Here is a 17,957-nt window from a genome sequence, read left to right on the forward strand (position 1 = left end):
CTAATGCGGCTTTTATTATTGCACATATTTACGAATTAGCAATATGTTTTCAAATTCAAATTTTTAAAAGTAATAGAATTTTTATTGCTGCTTATTATCCTGCAGTTTTGTGGTAGATAAACTGAACTTAAAACAATTGTAAATAGACCCTGAACAATGCTGTTTTACATAGCGCGGAACCAATTACTTGCGTTACGTAAGATTACTTTAGACCGAGCGAAGTAGCTCAAGTGCTAGGGCGTTGGCTTTGCATTCGAAAGGTCGTGGGTTCGATTCCCGCTGGCGACAATCCTGACTGGGGTTTTCCTCAGTCCTACCAGGCAAATGCCGGAATAGTACCTACTAAACAGGCGCTGGCCGATACCTTCCCCAATCCTTTCCATTGTTGTTGTTGTTAGATATTCACTACGCAATAGCCTCTGAACGGTGATTGTTAAATAAGTAAAAACAAAATAATAATGCTAACAAGCTTGCGAATTTTAACAACCATTCCTTAGTTGAACTTCTGACCAATGAAAATTCCTTATACTTTCACGCTTTTCGTTCTCTCCTGGACCCTCATCCATGGAGGATAAAAATTGAAGTAATAAAAATACATCGTGTGACCGGCAGCAATCGACAAGGTGTTTCTGCATTGCTCTATCCCGGTGAGACCGCCCTTCACAATTTCCATGATGTTTTTATTACTTTTATTCATATGTTTTACCCTCCGTGAACAAGGATTTAATGCAGAGTCAAAGGTTTAAACTGCAAAGATTTTTAGGAATCAGATTTCATGTAAGTGAAATGACTTAAATATAATCTATATATCTGCTTATCTAAAAATCTTAGCTAATTATGGTGAAGATATCATATTACAATTTTCCTGACTTTCCTTGGCTTTAATATGATTTTTTCCCTGACTTAGCAAAAATTGACTTACTCGAATTTTTAAGTTTTTTATGTGAATTCGACTTCTGGCGTGTGAAATTATTGCTTCTTTCTTATGTTTCTAGTTTTGAATGTTTTGTCACAAACTCCGTAATATGCTTTGGAATCACCACTTTTAATGCCACTTAACTGTGATGGAAAATCAGTATTATATAACTACTGATGATTAAACAAAGTTGTTTTATTTGCCATGATTTATCAGTTTACCGTTCAGCAAAACACCTGATTTTTTTTATTTTATTATTATTATTATTTTTTTTGTCATACAAATACCCTTAATAATACTACAATACAATTAAATTATGATACACACCAACGTCAGACATCTGAAACAAAAACTTTGAACTAATTATAAAGGTAACCAAAAAAGTTCTGTCGGTTTTTCACCCACCATCTTCGAATCGATATGTCATTTAAGACGTACCTAGAAGATCAAAAATAATCCCCATTAGCACCGACGACCTGCCAACGTTCTGGAAGGCCATGGATTCCATCGCGCTAGAACTTGGTGGGCAGTGAAGCGAAGAAGGTATGTTGCACCTCTACTACAGATTTGAACTGGCGTCCTCTAAGGTGATTGCCCAAGGAATGGAACGGGTGGTAATCGGATGTGTAATGTCCGAGGTGTATTGCGGAAGCAATAGTGTTTCCCATCCAAGACGTAGAATGGTGTCCCGGGTCATCCTAACCACGTGGGGCTTAGCGTTGTCCTGTAACAGAAACACCCCTTTGCGATCCAGAGTTTTGAGTTTTTCTTGAACACGGCTCAACTGCTGACAGTACACAGTTGCATTGATACTCTGACCAACTGGTAGCAGTTCCCGATGCTCGATGCCGCGAGCAGTCCATTAAACACACAGGAGGACCTTCTTCTGGTGGTGCTGGTTTCGGTTGTTTTGGAACCAGTTCATGGGATGCTAACCAATTATGATGGCGCCGTAGAGCTTCGTACAGGACCCATTTCTCATCACATGTCAATACCCTGTCCAGAAATGGCTCCTTCCTCAGACGAGACAGCAAAGAAACACAGTTGTCTACTCGCGTTGCCTTTTGGTCCGGAGTCAAATCATCTGGGACACATCGACCCAACATGTTGTGCTTCCCAAGTTGATGGAGGTGCTGCCGAATAGTTTCTCCACTCACACTGAATTGTAGTCCCAGTTCCTCACATATCTGGTCACTGTTCACCTCAATTGCTGCCTGAAGATCTTCATTTTGAACATGTGTTGGTCTTCCGGCACGCGGTGCGTCTTCGAATGTTTCATCACCGTCTCTAACTCGTTAAACCACCGCTGCACTGTTTGCGTAGTTACGACACCCTTGCCAAAAGCCTGGCATATCTTCCGTCCCCGGTAGCAGTGTTTGACCCAAGTTTGAACTCGCACAGCATACACGTCCTTATGACGCTCTGTGGAGGATCCATGTTCACTCTGTCCGTACGCAAGTTCAAGGTGTAACTGAACTGCCACAACCAGGTAGTATGTTGGATATACACACCCACAACTGACCTTCGCCTTATCTCCATTCGCATTCAACTCACGGTGTGAGGGCCAACTGAACACAGACCACCACAAAAAGCGACAGAACTTTTTTGGTTACCTTTATAGTTACAATAATTGTGTAATAGTAATATAGCTTTCAAATCCATCTCTATTAGAAACTGAAAGAAAACACTGAATTAGTGAAAAGCACAGTCATATGATGTAATAGTCGTGTATATATATAAAACAACTGTTAGCTCCAGTAAGGCAAAAGACGTCATCTCTTTGAGCCTGCTAAGCATAATCAGTTTCTATAGTAAAAATCTTACTTAGCGCAACAGCCTTACACGGATCTGGGTCTCCCTAGCAATGGTATCAGCGCAAAGTTTTTTTGTTTTTTTTTTCTCGGGTTTGGACCCAGAGTTTGTACTCGTTTTCTGAAGCTGAGCCTATCTCCGAAACTTACAGCCTAGGAAAAAACTCTTTCTACCCCCACCCGGAACTGTATTGGCAGTCGGACACTAGTGAGTGAGCTTTAGGCTAACCCATCTCAATTTATCTAGTAATTCAAAAATATTATTTTTTCAATATGCATTTTGTATCTACTAGCACCTGATTTAGCCTATTTTCATTTGCTTTAATTGTTAGATATATATTTGGTAAATTTCCCTAACTTCTTCTGACTACTTATGTGGTTCCCTCAGCACGTTCCCTGACTCTCCTTGATTTTTCACATCTGTAGAAACCCTATATTATCAAATTAGGAAGACACGACGACAATGTAAGTGACGTCCTATATCTTTCCGAGGGACGTGGAAGAGTCTGGAGGAAGGATTTTGAGAATAATTACCCGGAAGGCGTGGTCAAATGTACAGTCGTGATGGACTGTATGTTAGAACAAATAGACGGAAAATTTGCGTGCTGCAGGGATAATAGTAATTGTTGGAGCAAATCGAAAGGAATGTTCCAGCTTCCCTAATATAGAAGTTGAACATTGGGTAGGGTTCATATAGTAAAATAATAATAATAATAATAATAATAATAATAATAATAATAAACAAATAACACATTTCCGGTTTGAATAATATGAGACAATTTTCCATCACAACTACATGGTACAATAAAAGGGTATTCAATCCTTAGATTTTCTGTCAAAACACATTTTCTTTGGCATTTTGAAGGCACATGAAATAGTAAAACTAATTTCCATTCACAACAGATCAGTGTCATGCCAAGCAATTAGTACTTAATTATTACTGCGTCTGCTACAGGCACTATTCTCGCAACACAACAGTATTGCCAACAGATATGACATTTTATTAATTGAGGATTAATGGGTACGTCAGTATCCAAGCTATTTATTCCCGTCACGATCAACACGGATTATGTTTATAAACAAACATTAAAATCAAGAAACTGTTGCTAAATATATATAAAAACTAAAAAGAGGAGATAAAATAATAAATAAATAAATATATAACAATAGGAAATATATATCAATAACAATAAATAGAATTAAAAGTAACAATAGAGAAAATATATAACAATAACAATAACGAGTTAAAATAATAATAAAAAGCCAGAAAGTAATGTTTCAAGTGAGCCTTTCCACGTGAGCCAAGTACTTTCCGCTTAGTATCCATTAGTTCATCTTCCACAATGTCAGGTTTCAAAGAAACTGCAAATGGCTTACGAAAAGCTGGAAATTTTGTTCTTTTTGGGGAAAGAACCGTATAATTCAATTGGCATATATGCTGGCTAAGTTTTAGGCCGGCGATATAAGGTGAGGGATGAAGAGCTGGAGTTTGCATACTATCAATACAATACAGAAACATGTGAGGTTTCGGGAGGTTCGCTAGTCGAGGCGAATGAGGTCTAAATTTCTGATCTTTTGTCGGGAACAAGATCTGTTTGGGTGGAAACGTCGGGCGTCTGGGTTGCCACAGACTTGTAAAAATAGCCGAAACACTAGCAATGGACACAGAAAACGAAAAAGAAGTACTTTCTTTTAAAGGGCGCTTAGAATCGGCAGCAAAGATCTTCTCAACAACCAACAACCATAAGCTCTCGGATACGTTTCGCACGTTGAAAAGGCGGACAGTCTTGAGACCAAGCAGAATGCTCGCCCTTGCAGTTGACACAAAAGAGCTTGGTCGCTCTACAAGATTCCGTACCACTGACTACCCTGGCGCAATTCACATAAAGGGCAGCACTCGAATTACATTACGTGCTGTTGTGCCTTAAGTGTTGACATTTGAAACAGCGCAAGGGAATGGAAATATAAGGACGGATCTTAAGGCGATAATACCCAGCCTTCACATAGTCCGGAAGTGTAGGCAAACTGAAAGTAAGAATCAGTGACTAAGTAGCGACTACTTCACCTGACTTTTACTTATGAGGTGACCTACTTTTACAACATGTTGGTCAGCGAGCTTCGATTTAATCTCCTCGCCGGTGGCATTTAGGAGGTCCCAACACGATATGATTCCTCTAGAGACGTTCAGGAAATGGTGGGGTTCTACTGATACGTTCACTGGTCCAAGGGTAGTCAAATTGAGTAGTTTCGCTGTTTGCTTCTCATCGATTGTTTCCACCAATAAAGTGCCATTCCATGATTTCTTGATATCTTTAACCTCCGGCATTATAAGTAATAACTTTATTAATAGCACTCGGACAATTAGTTTCAACATTGGCACTATCAAGCATCTTTATTTTTAATTACAAGATATCGTACTACATGTGTTGCGACAGTTGTATTTTCCACATCAGTTACAACTTGAGAGTTTATCTAGCTCTCGCTTGTTTTGGGCTTTCTACGAGAGAGTAAGTCTGGACGCGATTTTAAAGATTTTTAGTACCCATGAAAAGTTGATTTTAACTATGCATTGATAAATAGTAAACGCGTGTCAACGCCGTAACTTCTCACCGAGACGTTTGCGAGAGCTTACGCTACTACCCTGACTATCCCATAAGCACGCCCTTACCGTAGGATCAGCGTGGGGCCGACGCGGTCAAGACGAATGATGGTGCAAGAAAGCCATTCCCGTCGACAGGAACGCTGGCCCCAGAGAGAGAGAGAGAGAGAGAGAGAGAGAAAGAATTGGAACTAAAAGAAAGAACCTGTTGAACCAAAAAGATAGACTCCATTAATAAGCGAGACGACAAAAGGTGCGGATTTGTTATGCTTTTATTTTATTTATTTATTTACTTTTTAATTTTCTGTTTCGATATTTGTTGGGATTTTTCTATATTTTTAAAGACTCGGACACTGGACAACACAAACATTTGAAGCATACAACAGCAGACCGGGATTGGGTGCACGTCCACCTCAGATGGAGGAAGACGTCCACAGACCAGCGACTTCTCAAGATTTCCACTAACCATCCGCGAATCCGGTAGCGGTATTTGTAGCTGAGATGGCATACGAGAATGCAGATGAAGGGTGATGTATGCATCAAAAAATGAAGCTACCCTCTCAACTCCACTCCTTTCCGACGATGACGGTCCGCTACATGGAGGAGGTATGACATTTTTATAGTAACAGCTACCGATTTCTTGGCAATTACATGTTTTAAATGTCAGAATGAGAACGTTAAACGCAAATGCACAAATTACGAGATAATCTGCGTCTGAAAGATCTTTCTCGAGACGCTGAAACACAGCCTCGTAATAAGGCACAATCATGTAGAATACGGACCGTATACGAACCCTAACATTGGGCGCGTTTATCAGTTAAATGAAATGAAATGAAATGAAATCTTTGAGTTTTACGTCCCACGATTATGCCGGTTAGGCTAAAGGAGACGGTGATGGTGAGTAATGAATGAAATGGTGGAATGAAGAAAGTGGGAGGAAACGGGAGAACCCCGAGAAAACCCACGCACGCGGTGCTTGTCCACCACAAAGTTCACTTGGCGGGGGCTGGGATTGAACCCGGGACCCCAAGCACCAGAGGTGAACGCTCTACCACTGAGCCACCGCGGCCCCTATCAGTTAAATATTTTAGGTTTCTTGATATTACGAGCAATATTACAAGGTCTTACAAAACTGTATGACAGAACATAAAGATACAGATTGCTGTGCTTTTTTTCAAAGAAGAAAAAAAATGCGCGCCCTCTTTTCACCCCACAATCACATAGGTGTGCGAGTGGGTTAAAACATCTATGTTTTAAGTGAACGAATAAGTGTGGCTTCAGTAATGCCTTTGATGGGAGAGAGTATATAAATTTATAAAATCAACGATGACGAAGAGAGAAAAAAAAAAACGATGGTGACGACAACGTGGGTGCGGAAGAAGATTTAATCGCTGTGACACGGATTTGAGTGTCTAAAAGGTCAATGCACTGTTCAAAAGCTACTACAGTATCTAGTTAAATTATTTTAAAATTATTATCACTGTCTTACTTTCAATTTTGTTCTTCTTTAAAAAAGTTAAATTTTGGGGTGTGTCTTATAAACTACAAAATACGGTACATGGTTTGTTTGCTGGTTCAGGTCGGAGGTTTCCACCCTTTTTGACTGACGATACACCATACTGAACACTCTTGATATCACGACACATTTACTTGATTTATTACCGCATTAATAATAATATAAATTATAATAGTGTAAGCCTGTAAGTTTCTATCAAGAAGTGATTATCTACAATTGAGCATTATTGCTGCCGCTGAAGGCGGGGATTGATTTTAACTAATTATTAAATGTTTTATTATATTTAAATTCTAAAATTTCACGACACACTTTATGAGACTGCGCAACACACCGGTTGGAAACCACTGGATTATATAATGATGTAAGTATAACGCATTACTTATTTACAACCGCAATAAAATTAAGTTGTAAATAATTATTATAAATTTAATCTCATCACGTAGTGCTTTCAGCAGCATGCATACATGTAATCTTGTGTACCTTTTTTTTTTTTTTTTTAATAAAATTGTTTAGGAGACTATGATCAGTTAATGCAGGAGAAAACATCACAAGTTTTGGGATTATACAGCAGGTTTTAAAATATTAAGTTTACCTGAAAATAAACTTCAGTGCTTATTCAGAAACTGTATGTTAGACTTTTACGATTTCCTACTTCAGGGTGTCTACTAAAATCTAAAAATGAAATTGCGTGACTTTTTCGTGACCTTTCCTTTTAAAAACCATAAAATTTTGTAACATTCTCAAGAGCGAATTTGGGTGCAAATTAGGCCGAATTTTCATGGATGCGATAGAAGCATGCTTTGCTTGCGATTTGGTAGCGTCTACAGCCGCCCATAGACATTTTTGGCGGTGAATTTTGACGTTTTATATAATAAAATTTTCCAGTCTGTACTTATATTTATACAGATAAAAAAAAATCGTGACCCAAAAGCTAAATTTCGTGGCTTTTTCTTGATTTTCATGACCGTTTTCTGATTTCGTGACTTTTTCTTGACTTTAATGACCGTTTTCTCATTTCGTGACTTTTTCATGACTTTCGTGACCATCATGACTTTCGTGACCAATAGACACCCTGTACTTGTATATAATATGCTTTTCAGCACTAACGCTATTTAAGTCAACTACGCTTAACATTGGATCTGAACCATATATATTGTAATGATTTTGGTAGAGTCAATAATGGTCCGAGATTTATCCCTTCACCAATTTTATTATAAAATTTGATAAATACAAAATGTCAAAGAGAATAATACTGTTCCCTCGTTAATGTCCAAGTAGAGGAGTATAGGTGTTTTGCATGGTGCCCCTTCTCTCAAAGCAGTTTCCAAGGCACCTGCCGGTTCGGTGAGTTTGGAAGGATAGACCCCTTAGCTCAAGGCAGCTTCGCAAGGTTTTGTTGTTGAGAGGATCCCTAGTCCAGTGCGACCTCTGAAGGATGGGTGTACCCCTAGTCCAGTGCGACCTCAGGGCGGTGTAGGTGATTTGATCAGTTGGACGACTGATGCTGGGTCCCTCGGTGTTCCTCCTTTTATTTGTCCTCCTCGGGTCCTTCCGCGTTGGCTTGCTGTCTGCTATGTTGTTTATAAATAATAGCACGTGTTGAGTTGACACGTGCGTCTGTTGTGATGTGGGGATCCTTGCAATATACTTTCAAAGAGTTTATATGCACAGAACAACGATGACAAGTACTCTCAATTACTTGATAGCTTTTATCTTCCACATAAACGAAAAACTATCACGTAACAGCATTCGTCCTACCCGTTGGTCTAGTGGCTAGCGCGCGCAGTTTTGGTTCGTAGGGTCCGAATTCGATTTCCGGTGGGAAGCCCTTCAAATTTGAACGCATTACGGTAACTCGGAATCCACCTTAAACTGTAGGTCCACCGACTCGTATAGCCTCGGTGCTGAAAGGAACGCTAAACTCTAATACAATTAATTAAAATACACTTGGATTGTGGTTAATTTTTCCCTTGTTGTTTAAACTGTTTCTGACTCTCAGTCAATGGAAACTATTGTAATATACTTTTAGTGAATTTTGTATTTTATTAACACACTGAAACCCATGCCCGAGCTAGAATAGGGAAGCGTAAAACGTTCGCTGTCCCATGCCCGAATATAATTCGAAGATTCGTTTTTTAATGTTTTATATCAGGTGCACGACCGTAAGTCAGATTTAGTTACCATGGAAACGTTCGTCATTCATTTGTACAAAATACATTAAAGAAGTTGGCTACGATGGTAGCTGTGGTAGTCCAGAGAACCTCACCAAATATTGCCTTACAAAATAAACTTCTTGGGAGGCATTTTCCGGAAGAAAGAAAAAAAAAAACTCCAACTAGCAGTTGTTAAGTGTGATCTGACAAATCAAAGCATTCTGTTGACAAATAATCTGAGAAGGGAACTTGCTGGCAGTGCTCACATTGTAAAATGCTATGCTTATCAGAATGTTTAAATTGTACCACAATATTATTTTACATGTTGATGCAGATTTTTTTTCAAATAATAATTTAATGCTTTTTGAAGTAAATTTCTAAATTAAAAATATTGATGATCAGATTTATATGTGAAGGTATCCTTGTAAAAATTACTTTCAGAATATAACAAGTGTTTGTATTTGTAATCATTACATTCATGCGAAAAGTAATTTAATATACGCCTAAATATCCTGGATTTCTAGACCCGACTACTGAATAAACACTGGGCCTCAAGGTGTTAAGATTTTATTTTCATTTCAATATAAGGAAGAATAAAAAATATGGCTAAAGAAATACAGAATAATTACAAAAATGTAATAATTTGCCTACATGAAAATGTTATTGATTTTTATACAATCAAACAAAAAAAGAAAGTTCGTTCCCAATGAAAGACCGTGATAAACCAACAAAGATTACTCAAATACATAACAAAAAGGTAATTAATAAAGATTCCTTTAGAAATAAATTTTTAAAACAGCATTTCCGAAATGTAATAACAGATGTACAACAAATTTTAAAATTATGTTGTTTCCCAAATATGTATGTATACAAACTTGATGTTGTGTGTACTTAAGATCGATCCGTTTCGACGCTAACACTCTGGCTGCATGTAGGGACAATTGGTTTAAAAGGAAATACTGTTATTTGCTAATATTTTTAATGTTATTTGCTATAATCTCTCTCTCAGTTATGAGAGAAAACAGAACTTTACTGAAAGACTGGTATGTAGTAGGGATGGCCAATTCCGGAATTCGGAAAGTAAAATCGGAATATTTCCGGATTTCGGAAAAAATATTTTTCTTTTTGTAATTCTAAGAATGTATGATACAAGATAAGCTAAAAGTTACATCCTGAAATATACACTACTCAATCTTTCCATGGTTAATGAGATGTAGCCCAAAAGTATGATGTACTCCTAATATTTAATTTTTGTTTTACTGTGATATTGTCCAGAGATAAAACATATATCACACCGAGATAAACAAAATGACATAATGAAGATAAGTTATCATGCGTGGTTTTCGAGAAAATCGTGAGAAACGATTTTTATGAAGTTAAAATATGCGTCGCTTGTTGCCAGTGTGATGCAATTGATAACTTTCACGCTGGAATATTATTATTATTATTATTATTATTATTATTATTATTATTATTATTATTATTATTATTATTATTATTATTATTATTATTATGTACTATAAAATAAAAATATGAACCGTTAAGTAGTAGATTTTATCTATTGTTTTTTGATATCTTCTAACAGTAATGCACATACTACTTGTAAATACTCAATGATTATCAAGGACAACGGCATATTAATGTAAGGAATACTCTACAGACTAGCAGTAAATAACAGATAAACAATAGTTGCAAAAAAGTAACTAACTTGGGCACGTCAGGCAGCACGTCCACATCGCGCATTATGTTCGCGAGAGTATAGGGATGCATTGAGACTCTAACCAAAAGTGTGGTGTTATCATGTTCGTTTGGCTAATTTTAATAAGGTAAGCCTGATGTATAAAGTTGTTAAAGTCATATCATTACGCCAAGAGCTGTACGATGGAGGTACTAACGTTAATATTAATGACACTAATGAGCACTTACTTGCTCTAACGGTTAACCTCATTTTTGAGATGATTCTTAGACGTGGGCCTGTTGGCATGTAGTTAGAAGACCCATACTCATTATTTAAAAAGCACACGTTATCTGTGGAGTATAACGATTTGCGTCACTATCGAATACTAACGTAGCACTAGCGACGTTTAAAGTCAAAACTGGAGTCTGACGTAAGTGGCTTGTGAACTTCACGGACATTATATTTTCCTTATTCATACATGATCTATGTCACCCGAGGCAAACATAAAATTCGGAGCCCCTAATTTATATGTACACTCATGTCCAAAATTATTGTCGCATATCTATAAATGTGTTGTTGTAAGAATATAATTTGATAACGAATTCGTCCGGTATTTCTTATAATGTTAGTATGTGTATAATCAGCAAAGACATGTATGTGGCAAATTTCATATCAAAAGAGCGGTAAAGAACAATAAAACGAAAATAAAACTTTCTTGTCCATTTAGCAACATTTTGTTTTCCTCACTCTAATGTTCGTATTTATAATTCTTTTCCTATGAAATTTACCACAAATATACATTTCCCGATTATACACATAGTATCAGTATTAGAAGTACCCTGCAAAAATCATTATCTAATTATATTCTTACAAGAAGACAGTTATAGATATGCGACAATCATTTTGGACATGAGTGTACATCTACCCTTCTATTGCCCTTTTAGGTGTCCCTCCAACCACACGCCCGGGATACGTTCCTTCCCCCTTAGTAGCCGTCTGTATTCATATATCTCTATATTTGAAAAAGGTCCTGACTGAGTAAGTGTCTGACTGACTGATCAACGTTCAGGCCAAACAGCTTAGGCTAGAAACTTGAAATTTGGACAAAACATACAATAGATACCACTAGGAAAGGATTTTTGGAGATTCGACGGGGCAGTAGAAGAAAAGGGATGACAATTACTTTCTTAAAATGTCCTATTAATGTTACCACGAAACGAAACGAGACGAGACGAGAAAAAGTTTGTCTCGTCTCATTTTTGTAAAAGTCTCACCTCGATTCCCAAACGGTTCTCTCTCGTCTTAAATCGATTCTAGGCAAGCCTTTTTCGTCTCCCTTCGAAAATTTCTCATTTCGTGTGTCGTAAATGTATATACAGTAGACTACCGACTATCCGGTCTAATGTTGCAGAAGAGTAAGCCGGATCACAAAAATGGTGTACTATGATTAGTACCATGATTGTTGCTCCACACATACCATCAAAAACACACTTTTTACCTCACATTCCGTCTTATTAATATTACATGAATACTTAGTACAGACAAATAATTCATAAATATTTGTTAATATTGTAACATACGTTTAAACGGTATTACACGAAAAGGAAGTCAAAAAAAAAAAAAAATAAAAGTAGTGTACACATTTTAAAATAAATTTAATAATGATGTCTTATGTAGTTGCAGAAAACACGAAAAAAAAAATGTAAATGAGGAGTTCTCAACTTTTGCACTGGCGTACTGCCGTTAGTAGTATGGATCACCCTTAGCGCCTCGCGATCAAAATTAACTAGGCCTAAAAGAGTCAAAATATATAGTATCTAGTTTTAGAAAATGTCCTTGATCGATGACTGTTTCTTCTTCGCACAGTCGCGTTATTATGAAAGCGTTACAAGTTTAGTAGATCGTTTACAAAATATTTATCATTTTATTAGGGAGTTTTCTCTCTTTCTCTTTTTCTGTCTGTTAACTAAACAGATAATGTAGAGTCTACTTGACTTTTTGAAATAACGCAAACAGTAGTCTTTGTGGAATAATTTAGTAATAGAACCAGTGGTGGCTCGTTTCTGAACCCAGCATGATATGCGCAAAATGTAGTAGCAATTTGCTTTGAAGCTGTCTGGATGCAATATTCTGATGGACTGTAGGATATCCCCGTGTCCTATTCGCTTGGTTTGAACCAAATTAAATGTAGGAATTCGGGAACTTTTATTTTGACACATATCAGTGATAATAAAATATGCTTTGGCCGCGCGTGGCCTAGTCGCTAACATTCTCGTCTTTGGTGCAAGCGGTCCTGGGTTTGATTCCCGGTGGGGACACTCGGTCGAAAAAGTGTAACAGCTTTTTCAGGCCAGACATTTTGAGTGTGTTTTTTCCTGAGTTTCCTTCATTCACACTAGGGAAATGCCGGGATGGTACCTAACATACAGGTCCCAGACCGCTTCCTTCCTTCCCTTTCCCCGGATAGTGTGCTCGCCGAGAGACGTCACTCTCATACGTGACGGGGTAAATGACCATAGACGCCGACAGCTCAGAAATCTAATCCCTAATAAAATATACTGGTTGTATCCCTTGTTAATATCGTCTGAAAGCTTATGTTTAACAGCTTGTAGAAATATGTGTCATAGGAAACATATATGTGTATTCATCTATTTTCATGCCTGAGACGATAGGAAGCCAAACTATTATACAATTTTCCAAACTCTAATGCGGCGTAACTATTTCAATTCGGTCGCAGAGGACCCAAAACAAATTGAAACATTAATGAAAGTGAGATATAAATTATAGTAATGTAAGCGAACATACAATAGAAGGTTGGTTCTAAAAATTCTGTTGTGCTCTTGCAGGATAGGGAAGATAACTAACACGTTCGGTTATTGGACACTACGAATTGAAGCTGATACCCGAAGCAGTTCTGCGGAAAACGACAACACAAGAAGTTGCAAAGAAACTATGCGTTGATCATTCGATTGTAGTATGGCATTTTGAGAAACTACAAAAGATGAAAAGATGACTGAATTGATCAAAAACCAAAGAAATCGATTATTTACATCTGCTTTACATTGCTGCTACTTATGAGCGACGAAAACGATACATTTTTCGAACATATTCACAAAGGCAAGGGAAACTAAATATTGTACAGTACGCGACATCTCCTATTCATGTTTTAAGTTATGTGACTAGTCAACCTTCACGTCGGTGTTGTCAAAATTCAGCATATATCAATAAATACCTAGGTATAGTAAGTCACAGCTAGGCTTAAACAATGCATACACTACTTGACTCATAAAAGGTGAAGTAATCAAACCTATACTGCTTGATTCGTGTTTTAATACCATCCATCAACTGTAGCCTCTTTCGCCGCTCTCTGTTTCTCCTGCCACCGTAAGTACCAGCACGTTCTTCATGACGCAGTTTCTTTCAAGGTAATGTTTTAACCAGTTCCTCTTCCTCGTTTCTACTACACCTAAAATTGTTCTTTTCTTTCATACTATTTCTAACACGTTCTCCTTTGTTTCCCGTTTGACCCAGTAATTCTCTATTTTCTTTACCAAGCACACATTTTCTAAAGCGGAAAATGCTTCCTAAGTACCTAAGCCTACTATTATCAGCAAATGCACAAATTGGGTACCATTGAACATTATATATGTCAATTATAGGAAACCGCTTCTCGCTATCTATTACCATATTTTCTGTATAGTAATTAATGTTAAAATCGGAAAGGTTGATTTGTACCGTTTCCGGTTTGAATATTACATTCATCAGGGAGCTCGATTTTAACTATTGGCTATGTACACTCATGTCCAAAATGATTGTCGCATATCTATAACTGTTTTCTTGTAAGAATATAATTTGATAATGATTTTGCAGATGACTTTTAATACTGATACTATGTGTATAATCGGGAAATGTATATTTGTGGTAAATTTCATAGGAAAAGAATTATAAATACGAAAATTAGAATGAGTAAAACAAAATGTTGCTAAATGGACACGAAAGTTTTATTTTCGTCTTATTGTTCTTATTTACAACTCTTTTGACATGAAATTTGCCACATACATGTCTTTGCCGATTATACACATACTAACATTATAAGAAATACCGGGCGAATTCGTTATCAAATTATATTCCTACAACAACATATTTATAGACATGCGACAAAAATTCTGGACATGAGTGCACATCGTGGCCAAAATTGATGGTAATCCATCAGATAATTCTTGAGACTGACTGTTTCACTGACGGACAGAATGACTATAGGGTTATAGAGTTTTGATAACTATATTCGTTAATGAGTAATGATGGAAGAAATGCAAGAAAGGGAACCAAGAGAATCACGGGAAAATTTGCAAACATAATATTAGCCATCGAAGACCCACATGACCTGGGTTAGAATATCATAGATGAAAACTATACCACTGAGTCATCAATCACCCGCTTATTAGTTTTATTAATTATTATATTAATATAAATTAATAAATGCCTGCTTATGTTAATTATTGAGCAATTACATTGTATACTTCGTAAACTCAAAAATTATATAAATTTGTATTTACTGTATGTAGGTATGCTGACAATAAGCGAATGTTATCAGAATGGTTGTGGAAGGTTTGCTTTGAATCTTTCCTTCACTGTCTTTTGTCTGGTTAGATAGTAGTTTGCAGTGCTTTGGAACAGCTGCAGGTGGGAAAGCGATCTTGTTTCAGACATACTGACGCCCTTTTTGTGCGTGTGAAAATAACACCTTCCTCATAAAGCAGTAAAAAACTGCAGTAGCAATTCTCTACCTAAGTGATAAGACATATCCAACTACAAGAAACTAATACAAGTTACTGTATATATTTATTATGGTGTTTATTTAAACAGCTACTAGCTAGAAATGGCCAATTCCAGAATTCGGAATCCGGAAAGTAAAATCGGAAAAATTCCGGATTTCGGAAATATTTCGGAATTGGAAAAATCCGGAATTTTTCCGAATTCCGGATAATTTTTGGCCATCCCTAGTATGTAGTTTTCAGTAGCACTACATATCACGCAGAGTATGCTAAATCTTTAGCAATGGCTTAACTTTTGTTTTATGCTTTGACACACAAATGATTCAACTCTATTTTTTCAGTCTACCTAACGATATATCTGAAAATGTTATTGGTATTTACTTAAATATGCTATCACTTTCCTGCTTGTAATATAGAATTTCAATTTGTTAAGAGTATTATTTCTCTTATAGTCAATTTGAATATTATTGGGATGTTACGTTCGTTGATCGGAATAGTCATCTCATTATTATAAAAGTGCTACTATTTTCCTCTTAATTTACGTTACAGTAAATAGTACTATGATGCATAAAGCCAGTATTCTACAATACAAATACAGTATGTATGAAAAAAAAAAAAAACTTTACAATTTTGAAAACTCGTATTGATTTATTCATTTATCTTACAGACATGGTTTAGGTGTCATTTTGTAGTAAAATACATCAAGTTTTCACTCATGTAGTACACTAGTTCAGAAACAAGCCACCGCAAACGCTAGCGGCAGTTGCAACAAAGATGGCTGCCTTTACTGGTCCCGAGCGTGCTAGCTGTGTGTTTTGGTTTGAAGAATCCAAGTCTGCGACAACTGTGCAACGTAATTTTCGTACAAAGTATGGTAAAGATTCTCCCAGCTCCCAGTAGACCTACTATTTATCACTGGTATAAGTGTTTTATTGAAACTGGATGTTAGACAAGGCGCAACAAATTTCAGTTCGTCCCCGTACGTCTGAAGACGTTGAAGAGCAAGTGAGACAAAGCTTTGTGAACAGTCCTACAAAATCAACCCGACGTGATTCTCGACATCTGGGCGTCCCACCTATGGCAGTTTGGCGTGTGTTAAGAAAACGGTTGCATCTCAAACCATACAAATTACAAATGGTGGAAGAATTAAAAGACACACCTGACATGCTTCAACGAGTTCGGCAAGGAATCGACTTCAGATGAGATGTGTGCCCCATCCCCAATGAAAGCCACATTGAACCTCTTTAGATATCAAGGTATAAAGTACAAAATTTGATGTCTTTTGCTACAAAATGACACCAAAACCATGCCTTTAAGATAAATAAATAAATCAATACGAGTTTTCAAAATTGGAAAGTTCTTTTTGATACACCCTATACCACAGTAAAATCACATTTAAGAAGCTGTGTTTACATCACTCTATTCTAACGACACTCACACGACAAAAGGGCAGTTGTGTGGGCGAATCCGTAGCGTACAGTTCACACATTGTGTCCGCCAGGAGAACGTCTGTTGTGCATACGAGATCCCAATAACGCGTATTTTCCGGGAGTAATCGAACAGGAACTACTCTAACGGAAAGCGTTAGTGTTAGTACTTCGATTTTTTAGGGTATTTTCAGCAACGACAGCAAAACAGCACAAGAAAGAGGTTCATGATAAAAAATTACGCAAAAAGTCAAGCATCCCAAATAACAAGCATCCACCTCCTCCTACTACTACTACTAAACATTTTTTTCTTTGTTTTTTCATTTTATTATTAATAATGTTATTGGCTTTTTACTAACAGCTACCTTGTAGATAAAATAGAAATTTGGAGGTTCTAAGTTTGAAGGAAATGTTTTATGCAAAAGCAGGAAGTTACACAACAGAAACCTTCATAATTCGTAAATTCCACGAAATATGGGTGCATATAATATAAAGACATCTAAGATAGGCAGGGCGTCCATCGCATGGCATATGTAATTTTTTAGTTTGGAAAGCCAATGAGAAAGAGACTTTTGAGTAAATTAAGAGGGTGGTAGGCCAACAGAAAGATGGATCATGGAGAAGATTAATTTCAGTTATGTATTCTTCCAATAGAGGTCTACGGCAATAAGTATTCGTGTTTCTTATGCAACAGAGTTACTTAGTAACAGCATTAACAAATAAATATGGTACAGTCAATAAACATACCTGGTGTTCCTGAGCCCACAGCTGTCATTACATCTTGGATTTGTACGGCGATCTCTCTGGTCGGAGCGAGTACCAATACTTGCAGTACCTTAGATTCAACACGTAGCATTTCCAATGCTACAACAGTAAACACACATGTCTTTCCTGTTCCTGATTTTGCCTGAACTATAAGATCTTGAAAGAAGAAAAATACACTTTCGATAAAACAAGAAGCCTTCTGGACGGTGTTTTCGAGAATACTCATTAGAGAAAAATGATTGGTTAAAATTAACGTACAATTTATAGAACACTTGCCTTTCTTTCAAAAGTGATCCGATAACAGCAGAACCTAAGTT

At 36.9% G+C, this 17,957-nt stretch overlaps 1 protein-coding gene across 3 annotated transcripts in view; it reads right to left on the reverse strand.

Annotated features, from left to right (window-relative positions):
• The window catches only part of LOC145675680 (uncharacterized), a 47,843-nt gene that overhangs the window by 14,992 nt on the left and 14,894 nt on the right, over positions 1-17,957 (reverse strand). For all 3 annotated transcript variants that reach the window (XM_081746272.1, XM_081746269.1, XM_081746270.1), the window contains exon 3: positions 17,623-17,796. In XM_081746272.1, coding sequence (XP_081602398.1) covers positions 17,623-17,796 — 174 coding nt within the window. The remainder of the gene's footprint in view (positions 1-17,622; positions 17,797-17,957) is intronic.

This window comes from Thermobia domestica, chromosome 18, assembly GCF_964235325.1.
Source record: "Thermobia domestica chromosome 18, izTheDome1.hap1.1, whole genome shotgun sequence".
Classification (NCBI taxonomy): Eukaryota; Metazoa; Arthropoda; class Insecta; order Zygentoma; family Lepismatidae; genus Thermobia; species Thermobia domestica.